The sequence below is a fragment of the Gigantopelta aegis genome, chromosome 12 (genome assembly GCF_016097555.1).
Source record: "Gigantopelta aegis isolate Gae_Host chromosome 12, Gae_host_genome, whole genome shotgun sequence".
Classification (NCBI taxonomy): Eukaryota; Metazoa; Mollusca; class Gastropoda; order Neomphalida; family Peltospiridae; genus Gigantopelta; species Gigantopelta aegis.
Window position 1 is genome coordinate 47,727,536 of NC_054710.1, and position 14,324 is coordinate 47,741,859.

The 14,324-nt window shown below is 41.5% G+C and overlaps 1 protein-coding gene across 2 annotated transcripts; it reads right to left on the bottom strand.

Moving 5' to 3' along the window:
* Positions 1-1,932: 1,932 nt before the first annotated feature.
* LOC121386738 lies at positions 1,933-13,642 on the bottom strand. 2 transcript variants are annotated; one of them, XM_041517736.1, is made up of 6 exons: positions 13,567-13,642; positions 11,581-11,756; positions 9,409-9,530; positions 5,473-5,659; positions 3,830-3,970; positions 1,933-3,021 (listed from the first exon to the last, which is right to left on the bottom strand). In XM_041517736.1, the coding sequence occupies exons 2-6, from the start codon at positions 11,738-11,740 to the stop codon at positions 2,936-2,938; spliced, it is 696 nt and encodes a 231-aa protein (XP_041373670.1). In that variant the 5' UTR covers positions 11,741-11,756; positions 13,567-13,642; the 3' UTR covers positions 1,933-2,935. The 2 variants fall into 2 exon arrangements, with proteins under 2 accessions (XP_041373670.1, XP_041373669.1); XM_041517735.1 differs by having other exon boundaries at positions 11,326-11,756.
* Between the last annotated feature and the right edge of the window lie 682 nt (positions 13,643-14,324).

Here is a 14,324-nt window from a genome sequence, read left to right on the forward strand (position 1 = left end):
TTTTTTCTGTAACAAAATAACCATGGTAGACTGAAATGTGCCGATGTCGCGCTAAACAAACAATCCTTTCCTTTCTTCTATCTTTGTCTTGTCGAACTATCAAAATGACAATAGGTGCTTGCGTTGTAGGATCGAACCGTCTCAGTGGATCCATTTTCTGAATTTTGTTTATTTACTTTTGTGTGTTTGTTTTTGTTGTGGTTTTTTCGTTGTTGATGTTGTTGTTGAACGAGAAATAGCCCAGTGGGCCCACATATCCTAGGGAGAACTCGGATTAGCCCAGCGCTTTACTATATGCCCTGCCTTATTGCCGTATACGAAGGCAATATTAATATTTGACCAAAAAATAGCAGTGGTGGGGCACATGGACCCCCGTCTGATTATGCCCTACGTTGACAACGTTACGTCACCCCAGAGGTACAACTCCCTACTCCGATGACTCCTCTGGCGCGGAAGTCAGTCTAGACCCCCCCCCCCCCCCACACACACACACCCACACACAGTGACACACAACACACACATACAGTGACACACACAACACACATACAGTGACACAACACACACACACACACAGAGAGAGAGAGAGAGAGAGAGAGAGAGAGAGAGAGAGAGAGAGAGAGAGAGACACAAACACACGCACACAGTGACACACACGCACACACACAGCCACACATATACATAAACACATAACCATACACACACACACACACACACACATATACACACACACATGCACCACACACACCCACGTACACTTTTCAGCATACGCGCCTGATCCTGTGGAGAATTTCCAACCGAAATAGTACAGGAAACAAATAAATATTGTCAGCCCCTTGGATTTTGTTACATATTTGACTGATTGGGGGCAGGGGGGGGGGGGGGGGGGGGGGGGGGGAGAGGGGCAATGTATTTTCAAATTGACAACCCTTTGTCAGTGGAGTGGTTAAAAAGAGTTGTGAAGAGAAGACTGTCTGATTAGTATCTACAAACATGGAGAAATGACATCTTTACGACCAGCAAAGGAACTACTTATAGAATATTTAAAGAAAAATTGGAACTAGAATCATATTTTAACATTCTGGATAAAACAATGCACACAACATTTTTTCGATTTAGAATTTCAAATCACTTTTTACCAGTTGAAAAGGGGAGGTGGCCAAATATTTTATATGAAAATAGAAACTGTATGCTTAGTAATAGCAATATTGTTGGAGATGAATTTCATTATCTATTTATATGCAAAAACTTTAGACAAGAAAGATTAAAATATATTAACAAATAGTATGTAAATAGACCAAATATATACAAATTCCAGCAACTCTTCAGCTCAAAACGTATTAGTGTTCTTAAAAAATTGTGTAAGTTTATATCAATTATTAACAAACAATTTTGTGCTTCTTGACTTACGTGTAATTTAACTGTTTTTAATATTTAGCTGCTCATCTGTTTGTATCGTGGTATATATGTTTCTGAAATCATCTTGACAATTTGTATGTTTATTATTATTTATGTTCCTCTGATGCCACTGAATGAGGGCCATGAGAGTAAATAAAGTTCTGTTCTGTTCTGTTCTGTCGCCACGCTCTTCCTTCCGTGAAAGTAATGTAAACATATACACCACCTATAAATAAGCTACTAAACTAAGCCATGTCCCACTGTGTACCAACAACGAACGTGTTTGAACCTTCATTGGATGTAAGCACGTTGAACCAGTTCTATCGTACTTACCTGCGTACTAAAAGTGACCGGAGGAGCACATCCTTTTAAACAATAAATAGAGAACAATACTTTTTTGTTTTAAAATGTATCTAACGAGCGAAAGCGGGTATTCTCTTTAAGACTATATATGTCAAAATTACCACGTGTTTCACATCCAATAGCCGATGATTAATAAATAAATTTTCTCTAGTGGTGTCGTTAAAGAAAACAAACTTTAACTTTTTAAAAGGTTGCTCTTTCACAGATAAAACCTTATTTATTTTCATACAAACTACATCAAAAGATTTGAAACTTTGAAAACACACCACACAGGCTCGTAGGAACGCTAACTGATGGAGGTCATATCTTTAGTGGAGGGGTGCAGTCTCGGGGGGGGGGGGGGGGGAGGGCACATATTTATATGGAGTAGGACGGGGGGAAAAAAAAAAAATCAGTGGGGTGGGGGGTGGGCAGCCTTCCCGGTTCCTACGGGCATGCTATACGTCATCGACTGCAAACTACTGCGTTATTACACCATCCAAATTATATTCTGGAGTGTAATACTGAATTAAAAATAAAACACAAGCTGAAATGATCTTTCAAAAGCTAAAAACTCTTCAACATATACTGAAATAAATGCGATTTTTAAGGCAAAACCAAATAATAAAATGTGGTTTTCCAGAAATGTTTTAGAAAGGGCAAGTAGGCTTTAATACTATATATCGCCTGTAAGAACCTTGCTTAAAGGTTTCTCTACTAGCAGGGGCAGATCCAGGATTTTGTAAGGGGGGGGGGGGAGGGGAGGGGAGGCGTCACAAAATTCTAAAATGGGAAATTAAGTGTGTACCAAGCTCTCAAAGGGAGCGAGATCTGTACACGGGTTCGGGGTGGGGGTGTGAGGGGGGGGGGGGGATATTCTCTCCGGACATTGTTTTTCAGGGAAGTTTAGTGTTCTATATTGCGGATGATGAATTTAAAACAAAAAGTGATTAAACGGGGCAATTCAAACTTGGGAGAGTCACTGGACCCCTATTCAATATCCACTTGAGACTGATGCCCACATCTCTTGATTTTACTAAACCGTTGAGTCTAGACTTCAATACGTTATTAGCACGTTGTCACATGATTTTAAAGTCTAGACTTTAGAAAAGTCAGAATTTTGAGTTTTGTAAGCGCGGGTCTTGAATTCAGCCAGACTGGCTAAACGGTGGTTCTCGTTAAATAAGTCTTTTTCTCGTTAAGCCTGGAATTTCTGATCTTCTGCCATATTCTGATCTTCTGCCATATTCTGATCTTCGGGTGTTGTAGGTAGTTCCCTCTCAACTGTAAACAAGATAAACACGGGACATTATAAAATCAATTTTACAACACCACCAGGATTCATGGATTCACGCACGAGAGAGAGAGAGAGAGAGAGAGAGAGAGAGAGAGAGAGAGAGAGAGAGAGAGAGAGAGAGAGAGAGTAAAGAAGTGTTTTATTTAACGACGCACTCAACACATATTATTTACGGTTATATGGCATCAGACATATGGTTAAGGACCACACAGATATTGAGAGAGGAAACCCGCTGTCGCCACTTCATGGGCTATTCTTTCTGCTTAGCAGCAAGGGATCATTTATATGCACCATCCCACAGACAGGGTAGTACATACCACGGCCTTTGATATGCCAGTCGTGGTGCACTGATTGGAACGAGAAACAGCCCAATGGGCCCTCGACGGGGATCGATCCTAGACAGACCACGCATCGAGCGAACGCAGAGAGGGGGGGGGGGGGGAGGGAGGGGGAGAGAGAGAGAGAGAGAGAAGAGAGAGAGAGAGAGAGAGAGAGGAGGAAAAAACTGTTGCCACCATAGGCTACTCGCACCGAAAAAAGCAGCAAGGAATCTTTCATACGCACTTGCTCAGACAGGACAGTACTTACCACAGTCTTTGAGGTAGTTCATGAAAGTAAACCCGACATAGCGTCGACGTTATTAATTTATAGGGGTGTCGTGTTCGCCACATCAAGTATAATTATTGAAAAAACAAACAAATCTATTTGATCGGGGTGAACCCCCTTCAACCCCTCACTCCCGCACATAAGCCTGGATTTTTAGAAAACCCATGACAACCTCCCTTGAGTCCGCACCTGAAGAGACTTCAATGGGTGTTGTATTGCCCGTCTTTTCTCCTTTCTGTTTACTCCACCACCGGAGGCCGAAAACAGCAGCACATAATAGTAGAACCATGGTCAGAGACACAGAAATACCAACTAATATTGAAAACCTCGCTGAAAATAAATACAATACATAAGCTTTAAACAAAACAAAGATAATAATAAAAAAAGAATGAAAAAAGAAGGGAAAAAAGAAGATCCTACTTGTTAAAGAACTGCATTAGAAAAAATATGTTCACTGAGCGCTGACCTAATTAAATTCAATGGTTAAGTAACGTTTTGACATTGGCTTTTTCACTGTCAACCCCATTTTTATTTTAATAAAACAGCGGTTGCAAGCCAGTTCGCTCAGAATATGAACTTTAAAAAAAATTCTACCCAAAAATATTTTTGTTATATTTTTCCGATTGATTTTTCCACCGTCATTTTCCATGTTTTTAACTCGTTTTGATTTCATTCGTAATGGAAAAGCTTGAGGATTCTCTGCTAAAATCGGAGACTCGAAGGGATTCTCCGTGTCAAGCATTTTGACAGGAGGCGGTTTCATCCCAGTTCGCTAGCCAATTAATATCTGAGATACTTGCCGAGCTATCAGTGTTAATATTTTTTTTATTGGTGCAGATCATGATCCGTCATTTTTTAATTTAAAAAAAAAGTGAAGTTTTCCGGCTATCTTACTCTCAGCGCATGCGCACTCCATATGCGTGTTCTGGTCTGCTGTTGGTTGCGAATGTGAAAACGTCAATATTTGTAAAGGAATGTATCAATTTCTCGATTTTATGGGCTCTTATGACTTTGGGATTGATTGTAGATTATGCTAAATGTGTAATATTTGAATTTTTTTCTTATAAACGACACGAAGGTGTTTTTGTGTGTCTCTTGCCCGGTAAAAATCTGACATGCGCGGGTTGTACCATTGCTGCAGCTGCAAGGGGTGGATGAGTTGTGTGTTCTGTGCATTTAATTGTAAACTGAAATAAACAAAATAAAACATTGTGTACAAATTAAAATGCCGCAGACAGCGGGATAACTAGTCTATATTTAGACGGATGGCGCGTCATAAATCTAAAAATAGACCGCCACGCCAGCAAACATCTTGTAATGTTAGTTATATTTAACCTATTTTAGTACATTCCCCCCCCCCCCCCACCCCGACTAAAGACTTTACCCCCTCACTAGAGATTGTGCCCCACCCCCCGACATTGATCCTATGGGCCTGTTTAGGACACGCACCAGTAAAACAATCCTGGAACCGTGTCTGTTGTTAATCTCTTATATGACGTCATAATATTAATAAGACTTGACATAAACGTACTAGACAGGGGGCGGGGTTGTCACTATTCCCCCTAGTGTTGGAGCAAAACCTTAAATTCGGGTAAAAATTATACAGATATTCAGAAAAAATGTGCAAACAATAACATGAGACCTTTTTACCATCATTCTACCCTCAAAATTAGTTGTAATCCATGTAAAAATGCGTAGTAATTCGGGCATTTTCGTTTAATTCGGGAAAAGTCAGCCTGCCCCCCCCCCCCCCCCATCCCCTCTACAAAAATGGGATCCCGTACGCCTATGAGATTTGACTATATGAATGACATTATCCAAAAGCTTTATACCTGGTGGATTTGTGAAGACAAGTGGGTTTGTGAAGACAAGTGGATTTCTCAATGGATGTTCAGGAGGCAGACAAGATAAAGCGTCACCTACTAGTCGACACGAGTAATTGTACTTGTCGTCGATATCGCAAACAGACAGGTAACTATAGTTACCACGTCTGTTGCCGTTTACGATATCATCTTCATGCTAAAAATAAATGCAAAATTATTGATGTAAATAATTAAATTCAGACCAGGTACGTTAAACGATAGTCCGAGTACTCTGCCGTTAGTGGGCTTGACGTGGACTTTAAAGTTAAAGTGTGTTTTGTTCGACGACACCACTAGAGCACATTGATTAATTAATCATCGGTTATCGGATATCAAACATTTGGCAATTCTGACACGTAGTCATCAGAGAAAACCCGCTACATTTTTCTTAATGCATCTTTTATATGCACTTTCCCACAGACTGGAAAGCACATACCACGGCCTTTGACCAGCTGTAGTGTACTAGTTGGAACAAGACCCCCCCCCCCCCATCAATTAAATGGATCCACCGAGGTGGTTCGATCCTACGACGCAACCACCTCAAGTGAGCATTCAACCGACTGAGCTAAATCCCGCCCCTGACAGGACATTTGACCGGTTATGTACTCGAGAGAACGATTATAATAGTCCAATCGTCACAGTACTTGGGCTAATTAAATGGGAGCAGGGCCGTAGCTAGGAGTTTTTGTTGGGGGAGGGGGGAAACTGAGTATTTAATAGTCTAAAACTCAAGAGAATTTTCTTTAAGTTTCTAAAATTTTGCCCCCCCCCCCCCCCCCCTCCGCTAGCTACGGCCCTGGCGATTATAGACTCAAAACGAATTTGGGTTACCCATAGTGATGTTCTAGATGGATCGATTATAATCGTACACTGATCGATTATAATCGAATCTTGATTTATTGGGATCTGTTGATAATAAAGATCCATAACCCATAGTCATAGTTAAAAATGTAAACTAATTATTGTTCCTACTGTTTATATGATGGAATTGATGTAAATATTCTTGAGTTTAGGATTCATATGTATATAATTATGCCTGTGAAGAAAACGGATATTGAATCCAGGGCCGTACCTTGATCAAAATCCGGGGGGGGGGGGGGGGGGGGGAAGGGCACTACTTTTTATAAACAAATGAAACACTATACACATTAAACTCTGAGATGCTTATCTATTTTCGGGAGTAAAAAAAAAGTGAGATTCTCGGGGGGGGGGGGGGGGGGACTGCCCCCACCCCGGAGGGTACGACCCTGGAATTGGTACTAAAGGAAAAGTTATCGGTTTGTTTGGTCTTGTCCGCTGAACATCCTTCCTAAGTTCACAGAATTCTAACCGATTGTATAATCAAAAGTTAATTGGTTGGTGCAAACCGATTATAATGGTTCCTCTGTTTAACGACACCACTAGAGCACATTGATTTATTATTAATCATCGGCAAGTGGATGTCAAACATTTGGTAATTTTTTAACGTATAGTCTTTGAGAGGAAACCAGCTACATTTTTTCCATTTGTAGCAAGGACTCTTTTATATACACTATCCCAAAGACGCGAAAGCATATACCGCGGTCTTTGATATACCAATTGTGGTGCACTGGCTGGAACGAGTAATAGCCCAACGGCTCCACCAAAATCGATTATAGCCACATCATATTGTTTTTCCATTACCATAGTTTGACACCCAATAGCCGATGTATTTTTCGTGCTGGGGTGTCGTTAAGCATTCATTCATTCGATTATAGCCAATGATTTATGCTGCGTACATTAGAAGTGGTGAATTTCGTATTTTCCAATTCACAAGTTGTGAAGAGCGTTCCTTTGGTGAAATAACCCGTGAACACAACTTACTAACTGGGGTAGGATTTTCTGTCTCAGTCTTAACAACTAGTGGACAAAAATGACGGAACAAACACATAATTCGTGCAATTATGAGATGGGGTGTGTGAAATTGTAGTGACCGTGCAGATTGTCTATTAATCGCCTTGACACTCTCTAGACACTCTCCAATTGGTGAAATCGTCTTCACAATTTGGAACTCGTGAACTCATGATATTCACGATGTTCACGAGCACCAAATAAATGAGCTGATTGGTCACACCTACCTTCCACTGGAACTGCACGGGCGGTCGACCGAGAAACACGAGATTCTCAAAACAGTTCTCCTGATCAGGGCAATACTGCGAGTGAAACACTCGCCTATGCGAGTGAAATTCTGTTATGGCGATTTAAATTTGCAAAACACTAGCCTTTTGGCGAGTAGATTATTTTTTCAGAATGAAGCTGTCACTGGAACATTTATTTCACTAATCAGTCAGACGACACATATACTAATGAACGAAACTGTAAACATACACTTCCGCATTTTGCCCTGTTTGCGGATATCACACTCGGAGCTCTCCGGCCGACTTGACGATCGAGGTGTTCGGAAAGCCTCGTGACACATCGGGGTTTTCCGATTGTAAATGAGTTTTCACAAAGCATTGGACCAATTGCTTCGCAGCCAATTTGTTTGCACCTAAAGTTAAGCTAAATGTTACATGGCGGGAATATGCTAAATAAATTTTAAAAAAACGTTCGAGAAAGTTGTTGGTAACGATAGCATATCGTGAACAAAAATAAATAAATAAATAAAATACGTCCTAGTTTCGGTAACTGTAGCCGTCGGTATACTTGTCGGAATCGCGTAACCCAATTAAAAAACGGTTTACAAAGGAAAGTAAAACAAAATAGGATGAGGTTGGTGTTTAAAGTTCTTTAATTATGTTATTATAATTATCCATACTAATACATGTACTTCATATGTTGCCTGGCGAGTAACAATCTCTAGTTGGCTAGTATTTGTTTTCATTCACTAGCCATTGGCGAGTAAATATAAAGTGCTTCTTTGCGCCCTGCTGATAGTCACACCTACCTTCCACTGGAACTGCACGGGCGGTCGACCGAGAAACACGAGATTCTCAAAACAGTTCTCCTGATAGTCACACCTACCTTCCACTGGAACTGCACAGGCGGTCGACCGAGAAACACGAGATTCTCAAAACAGTTCTCCTGATAGTCACACCTACCTTCCACTGGAACTGCACTGGCGGCCGACCGAGAAACACGAGATTCTCAAAACAGTTCTCCTGATAGTCACACCTACCTTCCACTGGAACCGCACGGGCGGTCGGCCGAGAAACACGAGATTCTCAAAATAGTTCTCCTGATAGTCACACCTACCTTCCACTGGAAGTGCACGGGCGGCCGATCGAGAAACACGAGATTCTCAAAACAGTTCTCCTGATAGTTACACCTACCTTCCACTGGAACTGCACGGGCGGTCGGCCGAGAAACACGAGATTCTCAAAACAGTTCTCCTGATAGTCACATCTACCTTCCACTGGAACTGCACGGGCGGTCGGCCGAGAAACACGAGATTCTCAAAACAGTTCTCCTGATAGTCACATCTACCTTCCACTGGAACCGCACGGGCGGTCGGCCGAGAAACACGAGATTCTCAAAACAGTTCTTCTGATAGTCACATCTACCTTCCACTGGAACTGCACGGGCGGTCGGCCGAGAAACACGAGATTCTCAAAACAGTTCTCCTGATAGTCACACCTACCTTCCACTGGAACTGCACGGGCGGTCGGCCGAGAAACACGAGATTCTCAAAACAGTTCTCCTGATAGTCACACCTACCTTCCACTGGAACTGCACGGGCGGCCGATCGAGAAACACGAGATTCTCAAAACAGTTCTCCTGATAGTCACACCTACCTTCCACTGGAACTGCACGGGCGGTCGGCCGAGAAACACGAGATTCTCAAAACAGTTCTCCTGATAGTCACACCTACCTTCCACTGGAACTGCACGGGCGGCCGATCGAGAAACACGAGATTCTCAAAACAGTTCTCCTGATAGTGACACCTACCTTCCACTGGAACTGCACGGGCGGCCGACCGAGAAACACAAGATTCTCAAAACAGCGAAACTCTTTACATCCATCGACAGGGGGGATGCTGTCAGCTGGTGGGCTCCCAAGTGAGGGTGCAGCTACAGGTGAAAAGAAAGTTAAAGTTTGTTTTGTTTAACGACACTATTAGAGCACATTGATTTATTAATCATCAGCTATTGGATGTCAAACATTTTGTAATTTTGACATATAGTCTTAGAGAGGACGCATGCTGTCAGCCGTAATGAAATAATCGTATATATGGTGATTATATACAAAACGTATGCTGTCAGCCGTAATGAAATAATCATATATATGGTGTATATGTCCAAAACGCATGCTGTCAGCCGTAATGAAATAATCGTATATATGGTGATTATGTCCAAAACGCATGCTGTCAGCCGTAATGAAATAATCGTATATATCGTGTATATGTCCAAAACGCATGCTGTCAGCCGTAATGAAATAATCGTCTATATGGTGTATATGTCCAAAACGCATACTGTCAGCCGTAATGAAATAATCGTCTATATGGTGTATATGTCCAAAACGCATGCTGTCAGCCGTAATGAAATAATCGTCTATATGGTGTATATGTCCAAAACGCATACTGTCAGCCGTAATGAAATAATCGTATATAGTGCACATGCCCAAAACTCAAACCGCAGACGCAGCAGATGCAACAGTCTGATCGCACGCACGCGCCGCATCCAGTCTATATGAACCTTAAAACCGGAGGCGATCGATTCCCGTTGGTGGGGACATTGGGCTATTTCTCGTTCCAGCCAATGCTCCATAACTGGTGTTACAAAGGCCGTGGTATGTATCGTTCTGTCTGTGGGATGGTGCATGTAAAAGATCCCTTGCTGCTAATCGAAAAGTGGCGACAGTGGGTTTCCTTTCTAACTATCTGTGTGGTCCTTGAGGAGGGATTCAGCCCAGTCGGTTGAGTGCTCGCTTGAGATGCTTGTGTCACAGGATCGAACCATCTCTGTGGATCCATATAACTGATTGTTTTTTTACGTTCCAACCAGTGCACTATACTGGACAAAGACCTTGGTATGTGCTTTCCTGTGCATATCCCTTGCATCATTAGGAAAAATATAGCGGGTTGCCTCTGATGACTACGAGTCATACTTACCAAATGTTTGACATCCAGTATCCGATGATCAATTAATCAATGTGCTCTAGTGGTGTCTTTAACAAAATAAACAAACTGTGTGGTTCTTAACCATATGTCCGACGCCATATAACCGTGAATAAAATGTGTTGAGTGCATAAACTAAAACATTTCCTTCCTTCCTTCGCTCACCTGAAACTAGTTCAAGGAGTCATTATTACCTCACTTTTGCATGTGAAATTACTTGGTATGAATATGATACCTTAAATGGCTCCGAATAATCTTAGTTAGGGGAGCAATTAATCACTCCCCTCAGGTCCGAGGCCCCTCACACGCCTAAAATGATGACATGCATTATCGTTATGTTTTGGTGCGGGATTTAGCTCAGTCGGTAGAGCGCTCGTCTGAGGTGCCTGGGTTCAGTGATCAAATCGCCTCCGTGGACCTATACTCTCTGATTGGTTTTTCTCACCTTCCAACTAGTGTCCTACGATGATTTTGTTTTGGCACGTCCCAGTCAGACAAACCCGCACCCCCACCATCCCCGCTCCAAGCATGACTCGATTCCCCCTAAAAATTTTACTTGCTATAGTATATACCCCCAGCCTACACAATACCACAGCCTTTTATACACCATTCGTGGTACACTGGCTGGAACGAGAAATAGCTCAATGGGCCCACCGACGGGGATCAATCCTAGACATCGCGCATCAGGCAGACGCTTTGCCACTGGGCTACGTCCCCCGTCCCCCCCCCCCCCCCCCCCATATACCTACCCCAGTCTTGGACCTGTAAAGCGCAGATGGCTGTGTGCTGTGTTCTCAACCATTTCAACGGGTTGTCCACAGTCAGCTCCATTCTAAAATTACCACTGTCGTTCATCTCGCACGATTTTAAAATAAATATCCCGTTTTGAAATTGCTCTACCCGATTTTTGAATGGGCTAGGCTCGATGTGGAATTTTTCTCCATCCCAGACAGAAATGTTTGTTCTAGGTTCTTTGGCCCAGAACAGCTGCCTGACGCGTTCACCTGACGAGAGCTGGAACAGCCAGTTGAACCTCGCGTCCTGTCCACTGCATACCGTCAGGTTTACCGGGAACTTGACCCACGAGAACCCACTGCACGTGACCACCAAAGTGAGAACAATCGTGGCGTCTATGCTGCTGTATCGCACGTGTGTGGATCTCATAGTCAAAATTCATTACCTAAAAATAAACAGAAAAACATCCTGATAAATAATACATGCATCTAATAATCATATTTAATTTGTACTATAAAACCCCGTAGGCGACAATGTTAACGTATGTGATTAAAAAACACTATGTACAATATTTACATTTACAACTATATTCAAATGCAATTTATATATAATTAGCTGTCCATGTGCAATTCAATTAATTGTTATTGTGTCACCTGCCAATTACGCATTAACTTAGTCTGTTGTTAATTAGGTGCCCTCCCATTTTGTCTACAACCCACTTTGCCTACACTCAGTTTGCCTACAACCCAGTTTGCCTACACTCAGTATGAAAAGATGCCATCCCCAGTTAAAAGTGGAGCATTCCATGTATGGTCCCTATGTATAGAAATAACATGACAAAATAATATGACAAACACATATTGTATTATAAAAACTTCTTAAGCAAGTAAAATTAAGACAAAACGACCAGTATTTACAACAATGGAATAGTAACATAGCTTTATCATCCAGAGGTAAATCGTACACTATATTTAAAGAAAATCTTAGATTAGAAAAATATCTTATTATATTACCACAAATATTTTGGGCTTTATTACTCAAATTTAGAACATCTAACCACTACTCTGGGCTTTTCTTTTTAAACCAATTCGCTTGTTACTCTTCATTTCAAAGTGCATGTAATTTCGTGACTCGGGTGACTACAACAAATTGTAGAATTATTTACAGTTGGGATAGTTTCATCGTAAAAAAAAAAAGTAATAAAAAATCAGTTTTTGTTTAGGATTCAAATTTATTTTTATTTTTATGGAATACTCTTCAAGAGGGGTGAAAGCCTCCAAAGTATGTGACATAATTAATATAAAATCAATGATCTCTAGTGGTATCATTAAAGAAAAAGAAAATTAATAATAATAAAATTTATATGACGTCATCACGTTTGCTTTTATGTTATAACATGTTATGACGTTGTTAGATTAAGTCATATCCTTTCACCCCTCTTGGAGAATATTCCATAAAAAGTAAAAATGGCAGCCGGTACAAAATTACATGCTTTTTGCCCTATGCGATCTCAGCGAAGTCGATATAGGTGACATGGTTATCATCTAGTATGTGGAATCTGTGTCACTGTAATGGTTTTTCAAGATTTCTGTCTGGATAAAATGTGGGTAAAATCTAACGAAAAATAAAGGTAGGAGAGCAATTTGTCGTAGTTGTTAACATTTTGGTTCGGACTTTAGCCTAGGGTGTCGTTAAACATTCATTCATTCATTCATCCATTCATCTATCCATCCATCTATTCATTCATCCACCCATCGATTCATCCATCCATCCATCCATTCATTAGTCGGTTAAGCACTAAAATCAGTATTTCCGTTCTGGATGTGCACCAGTCAAACTGAATGCGAGCGCTTGCTCAAAAACCGTCGTAATAGAACGATATACAGTAGGCCTATAGGGTGACCGTCACCCTGTCCATATTGGCGTGTCGACTTATTATTGAAACAAGTTAAATCTACATAGTAAATACTTTTACTATAGTCTGTTCCACAGGTAACGTTTTTTTCATACTATGGGATTTACAAGTTATTTATGTCTGAGCCGATTAACATTAGCCTGATTAGGCCCTATATTTTTGTTATTTACAAAACACTTTTGCTTTTCTTCTTACGTCAAACCAAACTGAAATTATTTACAAAAAAACCAAACATGTTTATAGAATGATGGAACGGACTAATAGTCTATAGATTATAAGCACGGTTATTTTAATATCAAGCAGTTGTTATAAAATAGAACAAAACAGGTTCATTTCCTACCCGAAATGTTGTCGTTAGGCCCTTGTCACACCGGTAGTGACGACACGCCAAGCACTACTCTATATTTAGCAACTGCCCCGAAAAGTTGGAAAGGCGGGAAAACATGCTGATCGTACATTAACCTGGGCGTAAACGTGGGTAAGGACACTGGTGTAGAAAACGGGGGCGGGGGGGGGGGGGGGGGGGGGGGGGGGGGGGGGAAGCATACGAGACGGAGAGCAAAACCTCAAATTCGGGCAAAAATGATGCATAGTGATTCGTTTGCAACCGTTTAGTAGTTTTATAACTGTTTGGTAGTAATGTCAATATCAATAAATGTTGTTATCCAGATTCGAACAAAAGCTAGCCTGCCCCCCTCCCTCCACTACAAAAATGGGATCCCGTACGCCTGTGTGTGTGTGTGTGTGGGGGGGGGGGGGGATTGTGCCCTCCACACTTTGTAGCAGCAGCGATGTTTTTTTATATTTGTACATTTCCCCCCCCCCCCCCCCCCCCCCCCCCCCCCCCCCCCCCCCCCCTCCCCCCCCCCCCCCCCCCCCATACACACACACTTTTGACACCCGTATGCTGTTGACTGTACTTTTGTCAGAGACAATAGCTGGTCTTCAAAATATGCCTGATACTCTTGATACATACAGCACTATGAGATATTGATGTCAATACTGATAAAAATTAAATTGTTATGTTTAGAAATATTAGAAAATTATCAGCCAAGGAAAAATGGATATATAATAACGATTTAATTGAAGTGGTCGATC

Coding starts and splice junctions, on each gene's coding strand:
- LOC121386738 (XM_041517735.1), bottom strand. CDS start 11,740: ATGAGATCCACACACGTGCGATACAGCAGCATAGACGCCACGATTGTT. Junction 5,660..9,408: donor CCGTGCAGTTCCAGTGGAAG/GTAGGTGTCACT, acceptor ATTTATTTTTAG/CATGAAGATGATATCGTAAA. Junction 3,022..3,829: donor ACCCATTGAAGTCTCTTCAG/GTGCGGACTCAA, acceptor TCTTGTTTACAG/TTGAGAGGGAACTACCTACA.